Source organism: Cololabis saira, chromosome 16 (assembly GCF_033807715.1).
Source record: "Cololabis saira isolate AMF1-May2022 chromosome 16, fColSai1.1, whole genome shotgun sequence".
Classification (NCBI taxonomy): domain Eukaryota; kingdom Metazoa; phylum Chordata; class Actinopteri; order Beloniformes; family Belonidae; genus Cololabis; species Cololabis saira.
This window is the reverse complement of record NC_084602.1, coordinates 22,977,241-22,997,716: the sequence shown is the minus strand read 5'-3', so window position 1 is coordinate 22,997,716 and position 20,476 is coordinate 22,977,241. Positions and strand designations below refer to the sequence as shown.

At 39.7% G+C, this 20,476-nt stretch overlaps 3 protein-coding genes across 6 annotated transcripts; 1 reads left to right on the top strand and 2 right to left on the bottom strand.

The window, feature by feature from the left end:
- Positions 1-142: 142 nt before the first annotated feature.
- si:ch1073-416d2.4 (coiled-coil domain-containing protein 42 homolog) lies at positions 143-3,926 on the bottom strand. Its single transcript, XM_061743289.1, has 9 exons — positions 3,736-3,926; positions 3,594-3,636; positions 1,847-2,023; positions 1,273-1,430; positions 1,107-1,189; positions 843-1,015; positions 653-763; positions 457-573; positions 143-367 (listed from the first exon to the last, which is right to left on the bottom strand). The coding sequence occupies exons 1-9, from the start codon at positions 3,825-3,827 to the stop codon at positions 197-199; spliced, it is 1,125 nt and encodes a 374-aa protein (XP_061599273.1). The 5' UTR covers positions 3,828-3,926; the 3' UTR covers positions 143-196.
- A 4,011-nt stretch (positions 3,927-7,937) lies between these two features.
- Positions 7,938-13,421, top strand: LOC133462683 (ankyrin repeat and SOCS box protein 2-like). Of its 4 annotated transcripts, none has more exons than XM_061744054.1 (9): positions 7,938-8,071; positions 8,497-8,697; positions 10,860-11,029; positions 11,163-11,318; positions 11,410-11,655; positions 11,730-11,901; positions 12,039-12,642; positions 12,742-12,895; positions 13,008-13,421. In XM_061744054.1, the coding sequence occupies exons 2-9, from the start codon at positions 8,594-8,596 to the stop codon at positions 13,142-13,144; spliced, it is 1,743 nt and encodes a 580-aa protein (XP_061600038.1). In that variant the 5' UTR covers positions 7,938-8,071; positions 8,497-8,593; the 3' UTR covers positions 13,145-13,421. The 4 variants fall into 4 exon arrangements, with proteins under 4 accessions (XP_061600038.1, XP_061600039.1, XP_061600037.1 ...); XM_061744055.1 differs by lacking the exon at positions 7,938-8,071 and adding an exon at positions 8,310-8,339; XM_061744053.1 differs by lacking the exon at positions 7,938-8,071 and having other exon boundaries at positions 8,351-8,697.
- On the bottom strand, positions 13,367-14,901 carry LOC133462684 (protein FAM181A-like). The gene is made up of 2 exons (XM_061744056.1): positions 14,713-14,901; positions 13,367-14,624 (listed from the first exon to the last, which is right to left on the bottom strand). Exon 2 carries the CDS (start codon positions 14,568-14,570, stop codon positions 13,785-13,787), a length of 786 nt encoding a protein of 261 aa, XP_061600040.1. The 5' UTR covers positions 14,571-14,624; positions 14,713-14,901; the 3' UTR covers positions 13,367-13,784.
- Between the last annotated feature and the right edge of the window lie 5,575 nt (positions 14,902-20,476).

The window sequence follows — 20,476 nt, the reverse complement described above, 5'->3', positions numbered from 1 at the left end:
TTCATGGCCGACTTTGTAATTGTTTTAGTGTGTCTCTGAAAGTTCGCCCAGATTTCGGGCCTTCTCGTTGGTTTGTAGCTGTAACAGCTGAAGCTCTATGCAGACACTTTTCTTTTTGTCAAAAAAAACAATAAAAACTACCGTACTTCAGTTTTGTTTTTGTGTTCAACTAAAGAAGCACTATTAGTTATATTTCTCACTTTTTTTTTACTGGCTTTGAGTTTTGGATTTTTCTTTTACTTTTGATGCTTTTAATTGATCCCCTCCATCTTTTGTCTGTCACAGCATCTCTACTGCCCCCTGCAGAGATAGACTCCATCAGGACTCTTGCTCTCTTCTCCGTGTCCATCTTGTCCAGAATGTATTCCTGGAAAAATTGAGTTGTCATAAACTGGTTCAACAAAGCAGCGCAATTTATCCAAATGCCAATTGCCAACTCATTCTTGAGGACATTACCTTCACCATGTCCATCATCATCACTTTGCTCATGCTTTGCAGATTTCCATATTCAGGAAGGTAACACTGCTCTGCAAGGTTGTTGATGGCCATAAGCAGCTTTCCCACCTCTTCGGCCTGAGAGATAAGTGTACACACACAAGCAGTATTTCATTCCAAGAACCCTGTCTTCATACCAGTAATGTTGACACTATACCTTCTCTCTGGATATTCCTTGCTGCATCAGCAGGACAACTTCCGCCTTTTTGTTTTGCTCGTTGAGAATTTCTAATTCACTCTGCAGTTCCAGCAGTTCTTTGCTGGCCGTCTGTGAATTGAAAAACATATTTAAAACCATGTGATATGAAAAACTATATATTGCATCACACATACTTTGTATCTCTGACCAGTTTTTTAATGCCACACTCCTGCTTCATGCTCCGCAGTTGTCGTTGGCCCTGCTCCACCTTTGCCTCCATATCCCCGAAGCGTTGCAGCAATTTCTGATGTGTGATAAATAGGGTCTTGTGGCGCTGAATGATGGGCATAACCAACGATTCAGACCCACTATCACGGTAAACTGGAAAAGATTCAGTTGTTTTGATCTTACTTTGGGTGTGTAGTTTAGCATTAAATAGAACAGTCATATAAAAGTTCAGCTTTGAACTTACTGCTGGGCAAACAATCGAGTGTTTCCATTAAAAAGTTCTCATAGATTTTGTATTTTTCCATCCTCTCTTTTAATTCTTGCTTTCTGTGAGTTGAGTTAAAACAGAAATTAAAAAGTGACTAAATTGGCAATGTTTTTGCATTACGGGGTTGGTTTCAAATCCTCACCTGGCTCTAAGTTGTTTTAGTTGCTCTGCCCGATCTTCTATCAGGCTCTGTTTCAAGATGTTCTCCACCCTTGTCGCTTCACATTTCTTCAGTGCTTTACTTCTCTTTACCACATTTTCACCAACAAACTTCTCAAATTTCATCACCTTCTCTTTAGTCTCGATGAAAATACAAATCAAAAAGACAACATAAGGACAATAACATATGGATGTTATACAGTGTAAACATTTACTCAACTACTCTCATTCTTGCATCCAAGTGCATCCGTGTTTTTCCCAATATCCTGAATGCTTTAGATTTCTACCTGGTCAAACACACCTGATTGGATCACCATCAGCTTGTCATCAACATCTACAACATCAGGTGTGTTAGGTCAGAGCAACCGCTAAAACATGCAGGACAGAGGGTCCTGAGGAGCAGGGCTGAAGAACACTCTTAACCTTATAATACTGGATATATTATATTTGATACATGGATTTCTCTGTACTACCCAAATAATCAAAAAAGAAACAAAAAGGTTTTATACTAAAAACAAAAAGGATTTCATGTGTCAGACATTAAAGGGTTGACTGACCTGTTGTTGTTTAATTTCGAGCTCTGACCGTCTCATAGCCAGAGTCTCCATACACCTCGTAAACTCTTGTTGTTTGAGTAAAAGTTGTATGTCCACCTCGTCCAACTCTGCCTGTTTCTTAAGGACCAGATCCTTTTTCAAGGCAACTAATCCTGCCTTTAGGACACTGCTTGAAGCCTGAAAAAGTTAAAAACGGTTGAGTTCACAGAGACGGAAACTTTATCAGTGTGCAAAAAGAAGCAAGGTTAAGCACTTGGACAATGTCAGAGATTTATGCACCACCACAAGGGATTTGAAATGAAACAATGAATATGTGATCAAACTTCCAGCTTTAATTTAAGATGTCCCAAAAAAATAAGTCATTTTCCATTTGTGAATTACAAGCATGTTAAGCAAGTGCGGGGCCAAAGAGTATGTGAAGAAAGAGAGATAACTTTAATTATTAACTTAATTTTCAATAGTTGGATGAACATTTTTTGTGCGTCTGGAGCCCACGGATGTCACCGAATTGTGTTTCGTCCTTGGAGATGTTTTGTCAAGACTGCTTGTTGTGGTTTTCTTTTCGTTAACTGAAAAGTATATTCTGTTGGGTTATGTGACTGACTTGGCTGATGAAGAATACTCCTTTTCTTTGCCTTCAACAGTCTTGAATTGCTTTTGCTGTATATTTATGCTTGTTATCAGTCTGCTCTGTGCAACACTATCACATCGGTTTCATAACATTGTTTACACTTCAGCACTCATCTTGCTTTTTCTGTCATGAGTCATATCATCAGTAAACTACAGGGACCTTGCTTCACTGGCAGGCATACATGTCCATGTCTTAATACAACCTCTGCCATTTTTTACACATGTCACATGTTTGTATGCTTTGGGTTGTGTTCCTTCTTCATATTTGTCTCTGGCAGTTATTGTGATTCGTTTTTATCTTGGCTTTACCTGTCCAAGGTTTAATTTAATTTTTTTTTTTAAATATATTTTCTGGTTAAATGTTATCTGCCATTCCTGTTGCTGAATTGTACCAGTAGTTTGCATGTCGGTATAAACCCTCTGTATTTACATTCATGAAAGTGTCTCTTCATTTTAGAGTTTGACAATGATATGTGTAAGAGTGGAGTATTTCATGACATCTGTTGATGTTCTGAAGGGGTTTTTGTTCACAATAGAAGGGATTATGCAATCTTTTACTTCAGTTGTCTGCCGTAGTTGTCCAGGCCGTTTGATATTATTGTGTTTCTTTGTTTTTCTTTAAAAATCTACTATCCTGTTGATTCATATGTGCAGTCTCCAACAGATCTCTTTTTTTTTTTGGACTTCATATTTATAGCAATAAAACAGTTGCCAAATGCCAATTCAATATTGTTTTCAATGCCAAACCTCTTATCTGCTTTGGTTTTCTTACAATGAAGAGGTCATGCACAACATTTAGCTATTTCACTAAAGGTACATTTCTTAAAATGGCGAAAATTCCCAAGCAATATTTTTGTGAAGCCTATTAAATAAATAATAAAATTCGACACTTTGGTCACACATCAATTGTTTTATTTCAAATCCATTGTGGTACTGTTTAAGGGAAAATCCTAAAATAAATAAAAACAAACAACAACAAAAACTCTGTAATTGTCCAAATACTTCTAGGCGTTATCAAGACATATTCATGAACTGCTTCTTTGTATTTGTCGTGAATACTTAAATTGAAAAAGATAATTTCTCCTCATTTACATGTGTTTTTAAATTATTTTCTCACCCCTAGAGCAGGCCCATGGTTGACAGCCTCTTCCTTTCTCTGTCTGAACAGCAAACTGATCATCAGTACAATTATAATCATGCAAATATCAATATCAATACCTGCCAATATCACTGCAGCTTGTCAAGTGTAATCAGCTTACCTGGTGTCTTCCGGCTGTGTCACAAAAATGTTTTGTATTCTTTTGTCCACTCCGAGTTTTGGACAGAGGTCAGGAAGAGCTGACGTCGTCATGTTTTTGGAGAATGTAAAAGGAGATGCAGTAAGTAAGTTGCTGAGTCCTACAGTTTCTCCACGTTCAGATGGTTAAACAGGGATCTTCTCCTCCCAGCGTTTTCTTGGATCTGTGTAGCTGTTGCCTAGTAACCACAAGCGAGACGACAGAGAATGCGCAGAGGACGTTTCTACGTTGTCAGGGCAACTGCCGAGGAGGCGGAGCGCGGAACGGAAAAAAGATTGCACACTCCATCCTAATTATTCCAACCCTTGAAACAAGTTGAACAACGGAGTATAACATGTTTGCCTTCTATGTTGGCAGATTTCAAAAACACACAGGCTAATTGCAGAAAACACGGACTTTAAAAAGCACAATACGTGAGACATAACAGAACCTTAACAGAAATATACCGTTTATTATCTGTTCTGTCGTGATGTCATGCGTTTTTAAAAATGTGTATAGTCCCACGTGTCTTACCATCTACAATACTTTTGGGATGTAACACATGTTTAAATAGGTAACAACATTTTCATGCTATAATAATAATAATAATAATAATAATAATAATAATAATAATAATAATAATAATAATAATAATAATAATAATAATAATACATAAATAAATAAAAGTTTATTTGTAGATACATTCTAAGAAAAAATAAATATCCTGTTATGTTTCAAGGATACATCAGGACACAGACGCGCATCCAGATGCGAATGAAAGTTTGAAATTGAAATCCCCTTTCTGCACTGGTTAACGTTTACATGTGATGCATGTTCTCGCCAGTAGGTGACACTAAAGGATGATTAACAACAACCATACTGTCCTGTGTAATTGTAATTTGTATTATGTGTTTTGTTTTAATGTAAAGCGTCTTTGAGTGCCCAGAAAAGCGCTATATAAATAAAATGTATTATTATTATTATTATTATAATCGGAGGCTCTGGTCCTGCACCTACACAGCAAAGTCAGGATACTCCACTGTTGAATATTGCATGCTACCTTTGTCATTTACAAACTTGCATTCATTAATAGTGCAAATATTGTTTAATTCAGGTTTTGCCAGTAACAACAAACTGCTCATCAGCTTCAGAAGTTCATTTTGACAGCCTTAAATAGTTATAGTTAATAGTTTAATGTTTTCACCTCACACTTAAAATCATTTCTTAAAGAATGTCTCTGTCAGTTTTAAGGGTTTACGTAATCTGTACTTTACAAAAACGTCATATTTTTACTGCTTCTGAAAATTAGGGAAGTTCAACCTCTGGACAAGACACATGGCAACATTTGATCTGGATTAGTTCATTTGTTTAATAAAAATTAAGTCAAACTGAAAAAGCACATCTTGACTTCTTCCACTGACACTGCAAGGGTAAGTAGCAGCCAGATGCTGGTTGAACACGCTTGACGAAATAATCAGCAGCAAGTATGACCGGTTTGGGAGTTTGCTGATCTGGAGCAGGTACTTGTCTGTCAACATAATGTCAAAAAAGAAAGACATCACCAAAAACATCAGAGGCACTTGTTGTTGATATAATTCTGGTAAGGCTGAAAATGCCCTTTCCAAAAAATTTGAAGTCCATTATTCTACACATAGATGAGATGATCTGTAAAAAAGAAACTGTAAAATATTCAAGACAATTGAAAAATGTCCATGTTTAGACTAAGGTCAGACCATTTAGTGATTAAAAAAAGCAAAAAATGTCAGAGCTTCATCAGATTACTGATGTTCCAATATACTGTATTTTTCTCTGTTCCTGTACTAACAGATATAAACTAACAGATTGTGTGCCACCATTTCTCCACCTGGTGACTCAAAATAGGAAATTGCGAGGCAGTATTGCGTGGCTTCAGGCAGCTTTCAATCATTAAGGAACCATGAGCTGCCAAAACTGGGATAGACAACAGGGGACAAACCCAAGGACAGAAGAAAACCTACAGCAGCACGAGTGAAGAAGAAAATAACTGAGGTGTTACAATGACCCAGTCAAGGTCCAGACCTGAACCCACATTAACATCTGTGGTGGAATGGAAAGAGAGTTATTCCCAAACAAATGCCAGCAACCACTAAAACACTGAGGGACATTAATATACAAAACAGGTCAGCATTCCCATCACAATGTGAGACACTGATGATATTGCACAAAAAATAATGACTCAGTATTGCTGCTGTGGTTCCTCAAGCTCTTGAGTTATGTACGTCATCTTTCACACACTGAGAGCTTGCGTACCCTCGACCTCTTGCACCCTGGTTTGGGAGTGTGACGATTTGGTGGCGACATTAGTTTCATGAGCTAGTCTTTCACCATTTCTCCTTATTGCATAGGAGGCCGCGTGGAGGCTGTCGTCTTCTCCCCCACCTTTCACACACTGGTTCTGCATTTTGGCTTAGATGTTATAAAATAAACACTGCATGTTGTAAAATGTCATGCAATGTTGTTCATTTAATGTTGTATTTAACTGGTAGGTGTACTGAATGTTTTTGTTTCTTTTTTTTTTCCATTTCACATGTACAATCGAGGATTGACAAAAACGTTTTCACACAACATAAATGTGTATTGGACTAAAGGATATCACATTATGCCGTGAAATATTACTTATAGATGCTGATACACTCCATTTCATTTAGCAATGATTTAGCTACTGTTACTGTTTTTCAGCTCGCTTTAAATTTTCCTTGGAGTTATTTTCTCAAAGTGTTTAAAGTGTCCCCAGTGTTAATTACTCATACTTTTTTGTTCAAACTTTGCTGAGAAAAAATTCTACGATTCTCAGGAATGATAACAGTTCACTGGAATTGCATGCTGTGAAGGAAGAGTTCCTCCTAAGAAATTCCCAAAAAGCATTCAAGCAATTAATTTCACCACATTCAAATAATGGTTATGTTCTTAGGTGATAAGAACATGCATATTTATGAACACTCAACTGAATCATGAAAACAAACACAGTAATAAATCAGCCCTGACTCAGCATACCTTTCTTGTTTTTACAGCATTTTTTTAAGCACTGATTCAATCTTAAATACCTGAGTGATTTTTCCTGTGCTAAGACTTTTTTTTTTTGGTTGCAGAGTGGGCTTGGGTTTCAAACGGGGAAATGGCATGGCTCCCAAACTGTTTCATTATTATAGACCCCAACAGAGAAGTCTGTGTGGACAAAAGATATTGGGTGCATAATGAATGCAAATTGATTAAATGGGCTTGGGCTAAAATAAAGAGAAAGTGGGTGTCATATTGTAACTGCAGCCTTTGTGCAAAGCCATGTTTTTAAAAAAAAATCACACTCAGACTACATACAGACAATCACATGCAGGGACGCCATGAAACCTGGATGGACCCCCTTGAGACCCATATCTGCAGTCACCTATAAATACTAGCTGATAAGAGAAGAGTCTTATAGATGTCAGGATCTAATGGCACCAACAACTTGTGAATTTCCTTGAGCCTCCCAGTGCCATTATTCTGCAGAATTCATGTATATACAGTGTATATATGTGTTTGTCTATATATCTAGCCCTGTGATAGACTGGCAACCTGTTATGGTTGTACCCCTGCCCTTTCACCTGTAATGAGCTGGGATAGGCTCAGGATGACCCCCATGACCCTGTACAGGATTAAACAGGTATAGGACATGGAAATATATATATATATATATATATATATATATATATATATATATATATATATATATATATATATATATTTCCATATATATATATATATATATATATATATTTCCATATATATATATATATATATATATATATATATATATATATATATATATATATATATATATATATATATATATATATATATATATATATATATATATATATATATATATATATATATATATATAAGATCGACAGCAGTCCAATTTCTTCAATGTATTTCAACGAGACGTTTTGACCTTGCTGGGCAAATTGTTGACTTGATAAACTTGCATTCACATGAGTCTTCTTTCTTTTTTATTGAAGTTCCTCATTCTATAAATATCTTTGTTGTAGAACACGTTTACCTTTTTTTCTTCCCCCATAATCACTTCTGCAGAAGTAGTTTGTGCATCACTTCTGCAGAAGTGATTATGAAAGAAAAATAAGCTGTCACAATGTTATTCAGGTACGTCTTTACACGTCAGTCTTTCAAGGTAGGAGATGACAACAGATAGGAATATAAGACATCCTCCTTTGTGTTTCACTGTAATTGTTTTTATGCTTGAGCAGCTGCTATAAAAGAGGATGAGGAATAGTCTGCGATGGTAAGTCTTTGAAAACATTGTTTAATTTTTACATTGCTACTCATTCTATGTGTGTATGTACTACTCCTCAAATGTTGGCATTATTTTTGGATGGCAGTGTGCACTGAACTTAGTCTCCCAATAACAATCTTAGTAGAGAAAATAGACTTCAGTCTCAGTGGGATTTGTCTCCCTCTGCTTCATAACTCTCTGTAACTTTGCACATATCAGCATTGCCTCTGGAGCAACAGAATCAAGAACTGAACACAGTTTATCATGTCCTTAAAAGGTATCCCACCCTCGTCGCCTGAGCTGCTGCTCTCTGCTACCTACCAGCACACATTTCAACTCCTTTGGAGGACATTGTGTGTCTTGCACTGTGGAGGTTTTACTTTTCAGGACTTTAAGTGATAAACTGCTAATCCTGTCCTAACTTGTGTTTGCAGATTGTCCTTTTTGTGGCTATAACTTGTTGATGAAGAAGACAGCAGTATATTTTTGGATGTTCCAGAGCTAATATTGGACTGCACATCTCTCCAAAACATGATTTCAGTCAGCAGATCCAGATCTCTTTATCACAGATTAAACCATCATATCAAGGACAGACGTTGTTGGCTGACTTGGCATGCCACAACAAATTTCCTCAGGTGAGAAACAACATCACTTAGTTGTGCATGTATAAACCTGTACCATAGTGCATTGCTGCATTGTTCGACTGATAAAATGCCATAAATATTGTCATTTTACTCATACATGGGATACATCGGAAACGCAACGGTACTGGACCAGCAGCCTCTGTTGAGGTGTCAAAGACATTTAAAGTGTTGCTCATCAAATCTCCATCATTCTCGCCTGTGCAGGTGGCTTGAATGTGAGTGTGTAACATGTGCACCAGTTAGTGTAATTTCCTGTCAGAACCAGTGCTTGAAATCGGTTCATTACATCCCCGACGCATGCAAAAAACGTGTGAATCAGTATATTCTCAAGTCGAAACTATTGTTCCTTCATTAGTTAGGAGCAAACTTTGCATCGTATCTGTCACACTCAAAGGAGCGCCCTCTTGTGGGGAAACTGCAACCCATCAACTATTTTCATGAGAAAGTTAAATGCCAGTGTGAAATAATTTGCACCTAAAGATGGATAAATTACACAAATGAGCTTCACTCGGCAGTCATGAATTTAAATAAATGCGTCTCTAGGTGGACTCTTTTTGTTGGTCCGGTTTGCCAGATAGACCTTGCCGCAAAAAAGATGAAAAAAAATAAAATAAATAAGACCAGTCTTTTAAGACATGATGTCAATAGAAGTTTATTTTTGGGTCATTTTAGTAGGTATGATGCTGATAAGGCTCCTTTGACCCTAAACGTGTTTTCAGTCAGGTACCACATGTCATAATGACTTGCGCGACAGCTGATGTGACTGTCAAAAGGAAGAAGTGGTTCATTGATGGTGTTGCTGCTGCTGTCTTTTATGTTATGTTGCAGTGTGGTTGCTTAGTTTGTAAACCGGACAGGGTAGCAAAGGAGAGGACCTAGCGTGTATTATCTGCAGCGCTGCTTATCTCTGGACGTCCGAGTCTTTATATGGACGGAGCCGTCACTCCGCCGCCCGACAATTGACTCCCAAAATAATCCGAGAGCGCAGCTGAGCCCTGCTCCCTGCTCCGCTCCCCGCGCTGCTCCGCCGCCGTCCCCTGGGAAAACCGGCGGAAAAAACAAACAAACAAATCTATCACAATAATGACGAAATTCAGCTATTCCGACTACTTATCTCAGTTCCGTAACGCTGGCCGTAAATGTAACAATGTTCCGCCGCGACTGACGGGAGGGAGCGGGGGAGGAGACGATCCGAGCGACGGACGGATAGAGTGAGTCTTTGTTTCTGTGAGCTGCCTGACACTGAAGCTGCATGTGTGCATAGCATGTGTTTGAAATCCACTGTGTCAATCCACACGATGAAAATCAAGATATCTTTATTTGAATAGCCAATAATGTATTGTAATATATTGTAATATCTCTCTTTTCATTATATATTTGCTCTTTGTACTGCACCAAACACCACAACAAATTCCTTGTTGAGATGTATTACAGTGGCAGCGGTGGATGTATAGTATAAATTAGATATAGATTTGAAATTATGTAGAACTTTAACTTTATTTAAAAAAAACATTGAAAAGAAGGATGATTTCCTTATATTAAATTCATGAGTGGCTTGATGTTGATTTGGGTATTTATTTAATTGGTGATTTGCTTTGATTTTTTTAAGGATGAAGGTAACATGTAGACTGCACCTTTATTTTAAAAATCTTTTTTATTTTTTGAGGAATGTTTGTTATCCCTACAGAGGCAATTTGTTTTACGGGCAGTCTTTCTCTTACTTTTTGCTTTTATTTTATTAATTTAATTAATCTTTTTGAGGGTAGGCCAATAATAAGCTTTGCTTCAGCCTACCCCTTTTTCGGTCTAGATGTTATTTGTTTATTTGTATACTGGAAACCTTTTTGTTATGTTTTCTTTGAACAATTGAACGTTTTCTTGTTGTCAGTTTTATTCTTGGTTTTTTATTTATTTTTTTTTTGTGTCATGACCGAAAATAAACTAAACTAAACTAAACTTGTGTGTGTTCAACAAACATGGCAATAAACTTATTTCTGATTTCTGATTAACAGCTCAGCAGGTGAAAGTACATAAATTCTGGTTATAACCAAAGATCAATATTTAAGAATGACACTGCCGACGTTCAGCTCTTAATTGCAAGTAAATGTTGCTAAGTCGTTTTAAGTGGCTGTTTTTCTCTCATTTTATGAAAGGGATGCTGACCCAGTGATGTTTGCCATTGGGAGAGGAGATGTGGAGGCGGTTAATGATCTGGCAACATCATCCTCTCCCAGCCTGCTAAAGGAGAACAAAGATGGTTGGATACCTTTGCATGATGCTGCCTACTGTGGACAGGCGGAGTGCTTGAAGATCTTATTGAGGGGTATGGTATTCAAAGCTGGTAACTGTTAGGGAGGAAACCTTATATTCACTGCACTGTTGGAGCACTTTTTCTAAACTCTAATGTAATTACTTCATTGGTGTTTGAGTGTTTGTTTGTGTTTTCTAAAAACCAGCCCATCCAGGTTCAGTAGACAAGCGTACGTTGCAGGAACAGACGGCGTTGCTGCTCGCTGTGTCATGTGAACACTTGCCTTGTGTGCAGTGCCTTCTGGAGTCAGGCGCTGACCCTGACATCTGCGGCAACAACAAAGAAACTCCATTGTACAAAGGTACAGCTGTGAAATCAAAAGTGTTTAGGAGAAACGAGGCCTGTCTGAGGGGGTGGGGGTGGAAATCAAACTTTCCTCTCTGTCTCTGCAGCATGTGAAGTGGAGAATGTGGACATGGTGAGCCTACTTCTCTCGTATGGTGCCACTGTGAACCAACGGTGTGGTCAGGGCTTGACAGCCCTCCATGAAGCTGTATCCAGAGACAATAAAGAGATCTGCGAGATGCTAATAAGAGCTGGGGCCACAATCAATCCAGCTCACACTTACAGCATCGCACCACTCATTGTAGCAGCTCAACAAGGACGGATGAAGGCACTGAGTTACCTCATTGAAAAAGGTACTTCTCTGAGAGAGAGTTTTAAAAAACTTGACATGCTCCCTGATCCATTAAAATAAACCCTGCTTTTTCAGGAGCAAATGTGAACGTGCAGACATGTGACGGTGTTACTGCTCTCCATGAAGCTAGCAACAATGGCCACAAGGAAGTTGTAGCCTTACTGCTGAGTAAAAATGCAGATGCCAACAAGCCTACTAACTCGGGACTGCTACCACTGCATAGTGCTGCCCAGTCTGGACACCATGAGTAAGCTGAGATACAACCATGGCTGTTATTATAAAGAATGTCATTTTTGCATCATAACAACACTATTGTGAATAGTGCTATGATGCCAGTCGGTTTTCATTTGTTCACTTTGATCAACATCTTCTCTCTGTGTTCAGGATTGTGTCCCTCCTCGTCTCAGTGACAAGTCGAGCCAGGCTGCGGCAAAGCTGGATCAGCCCGCTCCACCTGGCAGCCGAGCACGACAGACACGCTGTGGCAGCTGTGCTGCTGAAGACAGGTGCAGACGTAAATGCCACGCTGGCCCACAGTCACGCCGCACAGTACGCTGATCGACGAGCCACGCCACTGTACTTCGCTGTTGCCAACGGCAGCACCAAAACAGCAGAGGTGCTACTAAACGCCGGTGCCAGTCTCAGTCTGGATCCAGTCAGTCCTCTTCTGATGGCTGCACGGCAGGGCTGTGTCAGCACGGTGTCTCTGCTGCTGGAGCGAGGGGCTGATCTCAATGCCAGAATCCCATCCTATGACTTGACATTTCCAGCTCTAGTTGCACTTTCTATGAATAACCTGCCTCTTCTCGAGCTCATTTTGAAAAACGGCTGTGATGCCCTGCCTTGTTTCACCTGCACTTACGGGAGTGTCCCTCACCCACATCCAGAAAGAACCAATTTAATAACGGCTGGCAGGAATGGGCATGTTTTGCAGAATGACAGTTTGTTTCCTTTAAACTGCAGTGAGCCAACAGAAAGACCAGGACAGGTATGTAAGTAGAGTAAAATAGAAAAAAAAGGGGGACTGTATTTCACAAAGAGTAACATTTGTAAGTAATGAGGCTTTTCTGTTATTTTTCATCCTCAGTTCTGTGAATGGATATCAACACCAGTAATGTGTAAATGGGCAGGACCTATAATAGACCTTCTGCTGGAGCATGTTGGCAACGTTCAGATGTGCAACAAACTCTCTGATCTGCTGGACAGCAGAGAAGAATGGCACTCTGTTAAGACTAAGTCATGTAAGCATCACAGTATTCTCTTACATTGACACAAGCCTCTCAAACTCTCTTTTACTTCATAAATGGGTTTCTCAACGTAACCACCCTCCTTATCTGTTATCTTGTCTTGCAGTGTCACCACGTCCGCTGCTGCACCTCTGTAGATTAAGCATTCGGACCCAGATGGGGAGACATAGACTGAGATCCATTAAAAGCTTAAGTCTGCCACACAGATTGATCAGATATTTGAACCTGGATGAAGGACATTAAGATAACTTCACACAATATAGTCCTCAGACTTGACTAAATGTAACTTATTCTTGATTTTAATGTTACATCCAATATCTTGATTCTGTAAATGTTTCTTTCATGTTAAAATATCTATTTATAACAATATGTGATATGACAGTAAGATCCTTTAATATGTCTGTTTTTTTTCAAAGAAACCTATAAAAGAAGTTAAAAGAAAAAATATCCAGTGCCAAAAAGAGCTCTTGAGGGAAGTTGAATCATTTATTTAAAAATAAAAAGCATTGTGTCAAATGTACTGTGGCAAAGAAAGGTGAATTTCATAGCTGAAAGAGGAAATGGAGACAGGATGTTTGTATTAATATACATGAGCTTTTTGTACCTAAAAAAAGAACAGCCGTTCTCTGAAGACACCGGAAAGTAGAAACTTTTTTAACTTACTGTCAGTTCTCAGATTGGTGGAAATGAGACTGGCATAAAAGGGCTGATGGATTTAATGAGCATGTGCAGTTTAGTCCTTTAAGTTTAAACAACAAAAATAGATGCAGCCTTCCAATAATAAGTGCTTGAGAAAGAGTGTCATTTAAAAAAAATGAAAATAGAAAAGTGAAAACAATTAGTCCTATTTACACATTGTTGTGTGATGGCTTCACGAGGCGGATCAAACGAATCCGAACACGCTGAAGATTGGTGAGTGAACTGTGGGCTTGGTGGGGATGGGTTTGACCACAACATGTGTGTGGATCTTCTGTCCATAAGGAAGGTCAAATCTCTCTGACTCAGTTCCTGCTGCCTTGCTCCACAGTCCCAGGGTCGGGTGGGGGACAACGATGTGGCTGTGGAGGAGCTGGTGTCCGTGGTACAGGAGGGGGCAGCAGCCGCACACACTCACAGAGTGCTGAGATGTCACATCCAGCCTCAGCGTGTCTTTATCCGCATAGATGCGCCGACTGGACGCAGACACCGTGGCCTTTGCGTCGTCATTATAAATCCTTTTCCTCTTCTCATTTTCACCGCCTTCAGGTGTCTCTGCAAGGCTCTTTTTCAATCCCACAAATGAGTTTTCCCTCATGGTGTTGGCCAGCTTGGGTTCCTCCCAAAACGAGGCTGGCAGTTGCCGTTTCCTCATTGGCACCTGCTCCACCGCGTTCCCATGCACCTTTTCACATGCACTTTGCGCCTGAGAACTGGCCTTATCCGTGACCGTGGCGGTCTGATGAATACTCCCCACCGATTTAGCACACCTGTAGTCCGCAGATCTGTGCGTGTGACATCTCGGGACTCTGGAGTACTTTTGAGAGAAGCGTTTGAGCTGTTTCTGAAGATATTTCCTGTGATCCACGGAGCGCCTGCACGGAGCGGACTTATCCAGGGCCGCTTTTATGTCACTGGATGCCAAGTTTACGAAATTGAGTAAAGTTTTGACTTCACTGTCTGCATTAGCCATTTTTTTTACCAGATGTTTATGTAATCATTCCATGTTATAGAGTCCAGCCAAGATCTGGGAGTAAGACAGAATTCGGTTAGACTATATGCGTAACTGCGCGCTTTATTGATTTCTGAGATTCAATCAATAATCTTTAACTCACCACTTCTGCACGATTCCAAATTGTCCACAAACCACGATCCAAGAACAAACTTCCCTCCAGACTGCAGGGCCACTTCAACAAGTTGAATGAATATAAACTCCTTGTAGTTATGGTGCTTTTCTTGAACCAATCAGCGACCCCAGGCCTCTCACAATGCACCCCAATCAGCCTTCAAGCGCCCTGCTATCGAATTCTTCACCAGTGGAAATTGTTGTCGTGGAGATCTGGAAAGAGCCGCCGTGGGGATGTGATATTTTTCCTGTGCAGCGGGTTGGGAAAACATCTCCTCAAGTGGCAGAGTGTGCAAAAATAAAAAAAATGAGCGCACAGTTTCTGTTGAAACATTCATGTGTCCTAAATTATAAACAGATCGGTTAAACCTGAGGTTTTAACACAGACACCCACCAATGCCCTCCCCAAGAGTGATGTCAGATGTAAAAATTTGGTGAGGGTGGGGGGGATCTAAAGAGTGCATAACCATGGAAAGGGGCTTGAACGCTCAAGAATCTTGTCTTTCTGTTTGCCCCCTCAATCGAGCGACACAAAGGCTGAATTACTCATTCAAACCTCGCGGGACAAAGGGAAAGGAGCTGGATAGCACTCCTGCATTTGTAGTCAAACATTTAGAGACTTAAATCGAGTCGTCATGAAGGAGAAAGAGTCGGACAAAGCCCATAGAATTGCCATCAGCAAACATTTTCCTGTGTCATATTATGGGGTCTCCATGGCTCCCTCTGGCCTGCGGACAATAGCACAAGTTTGCACACTCGAATACTGTCACCCTGCCAACGGCAACAAGGGCCCAAAACAGGACAATCCCCAGAGAAAGCATGGGCTCCGCGGGGAAGGTTGCAATAGAGGAGCAAAATGGGACTGAAATGAAATGCTAATTGAGCTTCATCCCCTTATTGAAGTGGGAAAAGTGTACCTATCCTTCTACTAAAGCACAGGAGCAGTGAAATGAGATGTGAGAGAGCTGCTTCGGGTAAGTAAAAACTAATGTATGCCTTCCACGAAGAGAGATTTATTTCTTTATTCATGTGTTTGTTTATTTACATCTGCTTCTGCAGCCTATCAGGACTAAAGGCTATTCATTCAGAACAAACTCCAGGCTACATGATTGATTGACTCATTTCCTTAGAGAGGGGTTGTGTGAGGAGAGCCCCGCAAGTTTATATGTGCTCTGGCTGGTCTATCTTTTTAGGCAGTGCATCCTTCTTGCAAAGGAGAGGCAATGGGACTCTATTGTCCTCATCTCCTCTTCTTCCCCTCACCTCACTGTTCAGCTCAAAAGGCCAGTTAACAATAGGACTTCCCCTCCCCAGGCCTGTCACCCTACTCCTGTGCTTTTGAAGTAAAGAAGAATGAGAAAAAGAGAGAGGACGCGCATGTGGGATCCATGGCAAGTGCCGGATGAGATGTTTGGAGATTATTTTCGATATATTTGGTGGGTTGAGCTGATTAATTTATATTCATGTTCACACACTTTTATCCATCAAGACAGTACTAATAAGGTCACTTAGCCTGCTGGCTGGTTGGGACTTCATTTGTGTATCTGTTTTTATGCAAACTTTGCCAGAGGTAAAGACTGCAATCAGTCATGTTACAAACTAGTCAATTGGCCTATATGTTACAGGACACTATTTAGAACAAACCCTACACTGTCCATTCATCAGCAGAAGCTGTCTATAATATGTCCATTATAGAAATATGGAAGCATAATAAAAGACGTATGCAAAAATATAAGTTAAGCAAAATGAAAAATATGGCTTCATGGATTCATAAAAAAAAAAAAAAACAACTAATGATCATGGCTTTGACAAATTAGATGTACCCCTAAAGACAATTTGAAAGAATAAATAATGACACGTTAAACTAGAGTGTGTCCTGTAATTAGCATCAGAAGATGACACCTTGCAGGGTGAAAAGGGTAAAAAGTCAGGTGGTTCCCTGCACGCCAGACACATGGCCTCCTGGTGGGGGATCCAGGGTGGTCGGATGTAACTGGGGTGCATGTGTGGGGCGGCTCTGGGCTCCACCCTGTGTCCACTTCCTCCTTTCTGATGCACCTTGCCCCCTGTGGAGTAGTGGTGATCCACGGTGACTGATTTAAATCCTATACAGCATCTGTGGAAAGAGATGAAACGTGTAGTCTGGAGGAGAAACCCTTAAAACCTCAGATAGCTGCAGTAGTTTGGTCACGAGGAGTGGACCAAAACACCTGCAGAAGTCTCATTGAAAGTCATAGATATATTACTTGCAGCTTGCAGTGATCGTTTCCAAATGTTGTACAACAAAATATTAAGTTTAGGTTAGCAACATATTTGTCAAGCCCAGTTTAATTTTTTTTTTAATGATTCTATTGAACTGTGATTCAAAATCAATGTCGGAATTTGATTTTTTAGTAAATTATTCTTTATTATTAATTTTGTCAGTTTTAAAGTTATTTCAGTGATCACTATTGGGATATACTGCTTGTGTTTGTGCGTGCATTTTAAAAAAAGGGCAAAAAACTATTTGCAGTATGTTGATACAACTGTGTGATACTAGGCTGTCAGCAATATCTATTTTAAGCTCAGTTTCACCACCAAAATGACACACACTGCTGCTTTGTGAAGACTCCTGGATGCCAGACGGTAATAGACTCCAGATACCATCCACCTATTTCATACGCCCATTTAAATCAGTGCAGGGTCATGAGGGTGCTGCTGACTGCCTCAGCTTTCATAAAGCGAGATGTGGAACAAATTATGGGTGCTATTAAGAGTGTTAAGCATAATCTCCAGGTTGCATAGTAAGGAAAATTGATTTGCCTCTCATTTGCCTCATTGGAAGGGTTTTCACTCATGAATAATCTTTCACTGTACTTTAAATTGTTTGGAAATAGTATTGCATGAGCGAGTCCTGAGGGCAGAGCTCAATCTTTCTGGATTGATGTGCCATAAAAATTGCCTTTCCCACACCATTGCTGATGTCTTTCCCTATTTGCGTTGTGTTAACACACCTGAATGCTCCAGCCCAACAAAGTGCCAAATCATTTGTTTTTATACAGGTCTGCTCAACAACTGCTGATCACTTCATCAGAGGCTGATGATTAGTAGCACCTGGGAACGAGGTACCTTCTTAAATCCTGGGGCAGCATAAGGCGATACTTTGTATTGCCCATATTTCCTTAATTTTTGTTAACACTTTTTGTTAACAGTGAAAAATGTTAGATGCTAGTGTTCATTTGAGGTTGCATTTGCTTTAATATAAAAGATGGTCTACAATCTTTAGCAGATACTGTAAATGCCTTGGTTCCAATATAAACTAATGTGTTTGCAGACTCTTCCACTAGATGGCAATATACTTCCACTGTGTGGCATACACAGAGCCAATGACACACACACACACACACACACACACACACACACACACACACACACACACACACACACACACACACACACACACACACACACACACACACACACGCACACGCACACACTGTTAGAATAAAAGAGAAACACAGATTGTAAAGATAAAGGCAGTTGAGCTAATTTTAGCCAAACCTTACTATTCTGTAAATGTCAGAGTGATTAAAATCTCTCTTTCTTTTGCTGCAAATGGCTGTTTTCTAAGAGGTGAAGTATAAATATCTTAGCAAGGATGATAACACTGGAAGACCACAGTAATTATATTAAGAGGTTTTCTTATCAGAGTTTATAAGGGCTATGATGTATGTTGTGCCAGATTGCTGCTTGTTGGAATGAGTTGAGGTAGCAGGAAGGAAACTGGAGGATGTAGTGCTTTCCCCTTGTCAGATAATCAATACTGGGACAGACTGTGGGAGAGGATGGACTAGCTGAACCTGCTGGGCAGACTACATGGCAAATGCAGCCTTGTTGTATCCTTCAAAACTCTAAAAAGAAATCTCTGCAACGGGCTACGAGAATGCAGTTTGACAGCGGCTCTGGATTTTCCACTCTAAAAGTCATCTACAGCTCTTTGTATGAGCTCATCCCATTACTGTCTGTGAAGTGCTTTTTGATAGGCAAGACATGTGATAAATGCTCAGAAGCAACAAAAGGCTTTGGGCTGGTTGCTGAATCCACTGATCTTAATCCAAAATTGTCTGAATAGTCGGTTTAGATGCTATTTGTGTTATCTGGAATAAGCCCGCTGTGACACAATTGGCTCTCAGTTCTGCTATTCAAACCAAAAACAGCTCTTTTTTGAAACAGGGGACAAGTCACATGAGTGCAATAAATTGATGTAGGTTTATGAAACATGAATAAGCAATGAAAACACAGCCTGGCTGGGCAGCAGGATTGCATGCTAAGTAACAAAGCAGGGAAATATTCTCTAAACCCACAACAATATCTTCAGGTCTTATGTTTTGTTTACTGAAAAATGTGGCGTGTAAGATTATATGAAGCATTGAAATAAAACAGAACCCCAGAAGGAACTTGCAAGTGCCAGTGTTGTCAATTATTATAATTGAATTGCTATATATGTCACTAAATTGTAATCAATTAACAAGAGCTGACCAATTAATCATTTTATATAGACAGAACGAAGTTAAATAAACAAATAAACCCAATGCCTCTGCTGTTGTAATAAAAGGACACGTGTTTGAGCACTATGGGTTTTTGTTTTCACTGTCAATCAGTCGTTTGAATGTCACGTTGGCTCCTCTGGTACCAAGTATGACTGTGGGGTAATTTCATAACCGTGCCCAGTGAAGACCACCAACGATATTATGCAACTCGGTTCTTTAAAAACTATCCATTTCTGTCTCATTCTTTGCACACTACCCCACGGCATCACTTTCTCATGAACTATATCATTGGCAAAGGTGGGAGTTTAAAATTCTCATTTTATTAATAAAAAATACAATTTAAAAAAATGGGGGGAAATTGCTTTTGTTGTGGCAAATAAGCAGTAAATGCCAGGTTACATCAGGATTGTTTGTCTCTGCCTACTTTGGGTCATTGGAGCAGAGAGAGTTCTAGCAGGCACTCAGCTCATCAAACATGGGCATGGCAGTGCTTTCAGTCGGTAGGCGTCTTGCACTCTCTCTCTCTCTCTGTCTCTCTGTGTGTCTCTGTGTGTGTGTGTGTGTGTGTGTGTGTGTGTCTCTCTCTCTCTAACTCTCTCTCTCTCTCTGTAAATATCCGTCTGTTATCTTTTTATATACTAGTATTACTTATTATTTATCTTTCTTCTTCTTCTTCTTATTATTATTATTATTATTATTATTGTATACCAGTTTACTGTTTATAGTGTTTATAGTGTGTTATTATTATTACTGTGTTATTACTTTTCTATTGATGCCTCTTGTTTTTGCACTATCCCCTTTGCTGCTGTAAACTGCAAATTTCCCCTCTGTGGGACTATTAAAGCTTTATCTTATCTTATCTTATCTTATCTTATCTCTCTCTCTCTCTCTCTCTCTCTCTCTCTCTCTCTCTCTCTCTCTCTCTCTCTCTCTCTCTCTCTCTCTCTCTCTCCCTCTCTCTCCCTCTCTTTCTCCACTTGACTTTAATTCAGTCCAGTACGCGCCAACCCCTTTACGCACTCGCCTCCTGCACGCTTTAGTGGGCTATACTTTTCTGCAAACATAAATAAATAAACAAACACACAAAAGCCAGTGCTGACATTACCAGCGCCTTCATGTGACCACATGACCTGCCTACTGTGTTTTTGGAGGAGGGAAGAGAGGAGGAGGAGGAGGGGGGGGCTTCTGAGAGGCACAGGGGGAATTTGTTTTGAGCACACGCTG